General features: G+C 36.1%; 1 protein-coding gene across 1 annotated transcript in view; it reads left to right on the forward strand.

Annotated features, from left to right (window-relative positions):
- The window catches only part of LOC138105676 (neurexophilin-1), a 138,309-nt gene extending 133,374 nt beyond the window's left edge, over window positions 1-4,935 (forward strand). The window contains exon 2 of the mRNA XM_069005795.1: window positions 3,064-4,935. Coding sequence (XP_068861896.1) covers window positions 3,064-3,825 — 762 coding nt within the window. The 3' untranslated portion in view covers window positions 3,826-4,935. The remainder of the gene's footprint in view (window positions 1-3,063) is intronic.
- Window positions 4,936-7,602: the final 2,667 nt, after the last annotated feature.

Consider the following 7,602-nt stretch of genomic DNA (forward strand, 5'->3'; position numbering starts at 1 on the left):
GTTAACTAATTGATAAGGTAGAATATGCAAGTTTCTGAATTTTATCTTCAAGGAAGAGGACAATAAAACCACCACATAAATTATGCTGCTCAGTGTTTTATTACTGACTTTAAATTGGCTCTTTTTCCACGCACCCCTAAAAATAGGTCTATGTTTCAGGTTCACAATGCTAAGTACAAAACCTCATGCTTTTGCATGCTCTTTCTTGTATTATTGTAGCCTTATTTTTGGGAAGAGAGATCGAAGAAAACTGAATCAGTTCACGTGAAAGAACTGCTGCATTTGCAGAAATTCTATTACACAGCAATGCTCTCTGTTATTGGGTGTGTGAGTCTCTGAGGATACTTTCTATAGCATATAGTATACTAGCAGTATATAAAAGAGCAGTTAGATGGAAAATGTTAGTGAAGAACAATGAGATCTAGAGCTTTTTTATTAACCCTTGAGGGCTGCTTTTTTAGTGCTTGCACAGACTCTTGACTAGGAAGGGCAGGTTCAGACCTTTACTCATGGAAGCAACAGTTACCCACACTAAATCACAAACAGAGGTCTCAGGGCTACCTGCCCAACCAGAAGTCTTTCAGGTATTACATAGTCAATGACAGTAACAATAAATTGTATTTGTTAGATTGGGTATGAAGCAGTATAGAATGCATGGAGTCTAAATCATCCATTTCCATTAAATATGCTGGCTTTCAAAAAACCACATGTATTGGATCAGTCATCAATCATTTCAGAAAATAACTCCTCCCTTTCCTGAGCCTTCAGTTTTGTATATCTGAAAAAAAGAGATACCTTCTGTTTTATAGGTTTTTATACTCTACATGTTGTTACATGGAACTGGTAGTCTAATCCTATGAAATGTAAATCATTATATGAAGAAAAAAAAACAAAGGAAAAATAAACTGTAAGCAAAGAAAACGAGAGTGGTAAGCAGTCTGTATCCCACCTACAGATTGCTGGTTTGCTAGCTGTGCTAGCTAACTGCTTAGATTCATTGTAGGTTGACAGATTCGTGCTAGACAGTCAAATTTTTCCTTTTAACCACAGTTCTTTTCTTATTTTTGCCCTCCTTCCCCATATGCCATAGAAAAAAAAATATATTCTGAGTCTCTTTCTCTCTCCCTGTGACATCTTCGTTGCTGCTTCATTAACCAGAGCACCATCAGTGCATTTTATTACAGCTTCTCTCCTGGCCTACTGTGTTATTGCTAAGATGCAGCTATGAACTGGCTATCAAAATGCTAGTCTGTGTTTTAATCCTTCTGTCCATTCAAAAGAGGGGGAAGTCGTTTCTTTGGCAAAATCCTGAATTAAATCCATATTTTATCTATTATCCTTACTGGCCCCACATGAAATAGACTGCGGAGGTATAGTGTAGGATGTGACAGATTTATTTACCTATTTATCTGCTGTAAAAGGCTGGGGGCAGATCTCTTATCTGATCAGTGTATTAGGACAATTTAGACTGATTTTATGTATGTGCCTTCAAATGACCTTGAAAAACTACTGAAGTTAATGAAAGTGTGTTTCAATTTCATGACTGTTAAGAAATGAAAAGGCCATGCTGTGATAGATATCCTCTGTGACATATACCTCCAGTTGTACAGTAGGGAGGGGACATGATTTAAATACTCTCTGGTTTCCAATGGGTTTCCTGGGTATGGAATGCACTTAATTCATTTTTAAGTGAAGAGAAAGATATAACTGCAAGTATGATAGAAGCACATAAATCAGTGCCAAAACACAGAGGAATATTTGAAATCTCATTTGTAGCCATGAAAAAGGAAATAAGAGACTTGATGGCCTCTTCAGAACAGTGCAAATGTTAAAAAATCGGGCAGTGTGTGGTGCAAATTTTAGGGGGAATGGGACTACACACATTGTCAGCCCCTTTCCATCCACTCACTGCCTGCATGAATTCTAGTCCTCCCAGCTCCGCTCTGTCAGAGCTCTCTGCCAGTGCTGCATGTTAGACAGCTGTGAGACTGCATCTGTTCTCTGTTTTCCACTCAATTAAAGCAAAGAGAAAATATATAAATAAGACAAATTGCTCTAACAGTAAATTTTGTGAAAAACTATGTCTGAAATATATGATTTTGTTGGAACTTGGTGCAAGATTTTGTGTTCTTTAAAATTTGATTTTGCAGGATTTTTTTTATTACTGCTTTTAAATTGGTGCCTATATATATTTTTTATTTTTTGTAAATACACAGAAGGCTTTCTGTCTTACACAGATCACTATTTAATTTGGGGAGGAAATGGTGAAAAAAGAAGTGAAGCGAGGAAGGAGAAATGCTTGTCATACCAGATACAGACAAGACAAATCAGTAGCTGCCTGTAAGGGATTATTAGAAAAGGCTGTGACTTCTCCTGCATTAACTGATGTGGAGTACACAGTATGTACAGCTGTCGACTCAAAACTCATTAAAATTTTAATTATTCTGTTATTTATATTGTAGTTGTGACTGAAGGTCCCAGTCAAGAACACAGACCAATGAGTATTCATAAAAGGAGTAGGGAAATTGTATTATTATTATTAGATTCATAATGACATGGACTCCAAGCACGGTCAGGCTGGCACCACCCAGACAGCACCCTGACAGTGGACTCCAGGGGCAGCAAAAATAAATGAATGTGACTCTGACGGTGGAAGACACAGCAACTTTGCAGAGTGAACATTCAAGCAAGAACTGTGAGATGCCACATACAGCCACATACAGCCTGAAGGATGACAAGACTGTGTACGTCAGTTTTTGTAGTAATTCATTACACACTCATCACTTACAGACATCACAACAGAAGAATAATGTGAATGTCTCAGATTAAATCTAAAGTCCAACGTAAAAAACTGGCAAAGGAGAACTTAGTAATAACTACTCGGAAAGTGGAGGAAAACAGACATTTCTCTTAGTTTACTAAGTAGCATGATATGATTTAATTTCTCAAAAAAGTATTTCTCTATGATTTGGAAATCTGGTCTTTTTGGTCTCAGGTGGAAATGATAGGTTTTGTATCACATATCTAAATATATTGTTTCTTTCTTCTTCCCTTCTTTTTCAGGTTACCTGTGCAAATTTAACAAATGGAGGAAAAACAGAACTTCTAAAATCAGGAAGCTCCAAATCCACACTAAAGCACATATGGACGGAAAGTAGCAAAGACTTGTCCATCAGCCGACTGCTGTCACAGACTTTTCGTGGAAAGGAAAATGATACAGATTTGGACCTGCGATATGATGCCCCAGAAACTTATTCTGAGCAGGATCTCTGGGACTGGCTGAGGAACTCCACAGATCTGCAAGAGCCTCGGCCCAGAGCAAAGAGACGACCCATCGTCAAGACTGGGAAATTTAAGAAAATGTTTGGCTGGGGAGATTTTCATTCCAACATCAAGACTGTGAAGCTAAATCTATTAATAACAGGGAAAATCGTTGACCATGGCAATGGGACGTTTAGTGTTTACTTCAGGCATAACTCCACTGGTCAAGGGAATGTATCTGTGAGCCTAGTGCCCCCTACGAAAATAGTGGAATTTGACTTGGCACAACAGACAGTGATTGATGCCAAAGATTCCAAGTCCTTTAACTGTCGAATCGAGTATGAAAAGGTTGACAAGGCTACCAAGAATACACTCTGCAACTATGACCCTTCAAAAACCTGTTATCAGGAGCAGACCCAGAGTCACGTGTCATGGCTCTGCTCCAAGCCCTTTAAAGTAATCTGTATTTACATTTCCTTTTATAGTACAGATTATAAACTAGTACAGAAAGTGTGTCCTGATTACAACTACCACAGTGACACACCCTACTTCCCTTCAGGGTGAGGACCAACTCGTGTCTGAGACTGAAGCCTGGGGAATAAAAGAGGTCGAATGACAGGGCTGTAACCTCAAGGAGGAAGGCCATATCTATTTCCTGGAATGTGTCTACCTGCTGCTGCTGCTGTCAAATGGCTACAAATATGTTAGTGGAAAACAATCTAATGTAATTTTTACCCAGTAAGCTCCATGTATCAATCTAGGTGTAAATCACTATGGATTTGAAATAAAACCATACACATACACAGAGACACACACACTTCTCGGCGCACATTATTGAGATTCCTGTTAAGAAATCTTTCATTGTCTGATATCTAAGGATTCAGCATAACCTATCATCAAGCAAAATGGATTAACTAGACAGTACAAGGTTTCTAATGCAGACTGTTATGGAAATCTCCTTGAAAGTCCTTTGAGTACATGCCAATCAATAATCCCCACTCATGCATTCTACTGCTTGGAGTAGCTGTACTGGTAAATAATACTGTAGGAGTAAATACTTGTAAAAAATGGGGAAAACGTGTGTTTAGAGTTCAGTATTCCCTATTATATGAACACAGCAAAGTGTCATGACTTTTTCCCAGCACACAGTAGGCACATTCAAGGTGGTGGTGGTGGCTCTTTTTCCATGGAACAAGCCTGTTTCTAGTAAAGATGGGCAAACATTTGGAATTTACATGTGAGCAGACATTCTGTTTTAATGTTTCTCTGACTCTTTAAGCTCTGATTCTTTAAACTTGTTTGAGTTTAGGCCAGCTAAACTACTTAAAAACTGCAACTGATCTCTAAGAACGAAAATGCCTGATGGAGAACATGTAAGTTATAAGTGGCTGTCTTATCTTTATTACAAAATATTGTAACAAATTCAATATCCTAGTCTTCATTTGTATGAATGGTTTGTATTGTACATAATTTAACCAGTGTTATTTGAGCTGCTTATTAATATTAACTTGTAATTGTCTCTCTGCTTGTTATTGGTTAAAACAATCAAGGAAATGAGGAATCCATTTTATCAATGTAGCTGTAAACTCCATTAAAAGACAGAACTATGTACAAAGCATTTATTCAGCTAAAGTATTGTTGAAAGCTATACATATACAACATTACAGTCTGTCTGTATTTAGATATTTTATTTCCAGAGGAAAAAAATGAACTGTACATAAAAATAAAAAATCTTAAAGTTGAGTTTCAATATGTACTGTGTAGATAGTAGTTTAAAGAGTTCTGACAAGCGGGTAACACTCCAAGTCTAATATGATTTTCAATATTGTCTCTTTGCATATGTACATATATAGACATCTATTTATAAATTTGTGTGTGTGCATATTTGTGCGTGTATAAGTACATGTGTGTGTGAGTGTATGCAAATACATATATATGTTGAATACATAAAAATTTCTCTAGCCCTCTTCCTAGCAAGCAGATCTGATTACTGAAGGTCTTGCTAGCTCAAGCAGAAGCCCCCACTCTGATAAGAAATTACAGGTGCAGGGTTTTGTTTAAAATGAGTCATTATAATTTAGAAGTGGGAAAACATAGAGCCACTCTCTGTGTACAAAGGCCTGTCTTTGCCTTAATTCTAGCCTCCTCTGAGGTACTGATCTCTATGGAATGAAGAGATCCCTTTTTATGGTACTAGGGAATTTTCTTCCTATAAAGAAAAAGCTCATAGCTTTTATATATATATTTTTTTTTGTGGATAGTGGCATACTTTACCCCCAACATCCAGAAAACCAGCAACTGTAAGAAGTCCATGCCTAAAAGAAGGCTGCCCAAAGAAGAACTCAGTATATCCTATCATATCATATCTTTCAGAATTGTCATTCCTGGAAATGTTTTCTTCCCCCTATCACCCTCGTCCCCGGGTTCTGTGCCCTTGGGTCAAAGCTGTGAATGCAGATATGGGTCAGCTTCCAACTCTGTGCAGCATTATGAACAGCTTCTCCAAAATCCCAGTAAAAACTCCACTAATGTTTCAAGAACTGAAAAGTTTGAAACAACTACCAGTTGAGGACCTCTCTTGCTGAAATGTGCAGAACCTAAATGAGAATGGAACAAAGCAAATGGATAACATTATTGAAAGTAAATGTTTCTCCCACTGATGTACCAGTAGGAGAGGAGACTTTCATATTATTATTGCTTTGGCTTCTTTGAATTGATACACTTGTGGGAATTTCTTCATTATGTATGACATTTCCCAGGACAAACTTGTGACCCTGGACCGTGTGCAGATTTGGAGAAAGAAATTTTCCAAGCCATGTAGTCCCTATTCTGATCTCATTCAGGAATATGCTGAGATACACAATTTTTTCCTTGGACAGGGATTATGATTAAACTGGTAGTGTTTATCCCTTGTGCTCTATGAAAAGTAATTGTTATGAATATATACCATAAAGCAATTTGTGTTGCTGCCAATAGTTATATCTTGGGTCTATTAAATCAATGGGAATTTTGCTATTGATTTCAATATAAATTTCTATTTAATAGTCTGTAGAACTCCAGTGTTAAATATGATTAACAATTTTAGCAATCTGTATTACAATTGAGCATTAACATGGTTCGTTTATATACCTGGAAAATGGATGTGAAATACTATTGCTGGTACAGTTTCATTATTTTCTATATTTTTTAAAACTTCCCATAAATATATGCAATATACGCATTCTGTTCATATATAAATATTTGTCCGCTTTTCAGGTAAAATCCATAGAAAAAGGAACTATTCATCATGCAATGGTTTTGATCCTATTAACTGTGGTTGTTGGTATTTTGTCTGCCTCTGTCACAGTCAGTCATACTATTAATTAGTCCTATGCCTTTGAAGAATTTGCTATTCTTCATAGGCATTTTTGAGTTTGAACTTGAAAGAGTTCTTTTGGTGATTGAGTTGTGAAACAGTGATTTAATATCAGAATAGATAATGTATTACTTAGGTGCTAGTTCACTGCATTTCATTCAATCTTTTTGGGAAACATTCTGTGTTTACTAATTTTGTTAAAGAATGTTTTTGGTTTTGTCATTTGAAAAAGGATTTTAATGAACATGAATGTGTTAAGTCAGTTAAATAATGTATGTATGGGTATCTGGGTCTTGCACATGAACAATGCCTTAATGGAGTGCTAGGCCAGGCAAATGTTGCCACTCTATAACTCACTAATTCTAGAAGTAATAAAGATGTATATCTCTAAAGATATATTTTTAGGATTAAAGAAGATTAAGTCACTTATTTTTAAGAAGTGAAGAGACTGTTTCTGTTCACCTTTTTTTTAAAAAAAACTTTTAAGTCATTCTTTGGCTCTTATTTTCACTTTGTAGAGAAATCACAAATAGAGATATTTTAATGGAATCAATAATTTCTGGTGGAAAAATACATGGATCATGCACATGAGCAAGTATTAGTATATTAAAGTTGCCTTGTGTGGATCAGTGATATTTATGTGTCAGTTCCTGTGCTTTTGAAAAAAGGAATCGAAGATATAGGAAATGGGTAGTTTGCAAAAAAACCTGCAAAAATCACTGATCAAAGTTCTAAACAATGGTGAAACCTGTAAGGCTTTCACTTGTTAATTTTATCAAAATATTTCAGCATGGTGCAGAAAATATACTATCTTCTCTCCTTATGAAATCACTTGTAAAATTTTATCCCTTTCTCTCTTTTTCTTCTTACACTGACAGTAAGCAAACTAACAAATTCATCTTTACACAGACATGGTTTTTCAAAGTTTCCCCTTACTTAAAAAGTAATGATGTCAGAAACTGTTGAAAATTATGGTAGTAATTTAC

The sequence above is a fragment of the Aphelocoma coerulescens genome, chromosome 2 (genome assembly GCF_041296385.1).
Source record: "Aphelocoma coerulescens isolate FSJ_1873_10779 chromosome 2, UR_Acoe_1.0, whole genome shotgun sequence".
In the NCBI taxonomy this organism is placed as follows: Eukaryota; Metazoa; Chordata; class Aves; order Passeriformes; family Corvidae; genus Aphelocoma; species Aphelocoma coerulescens.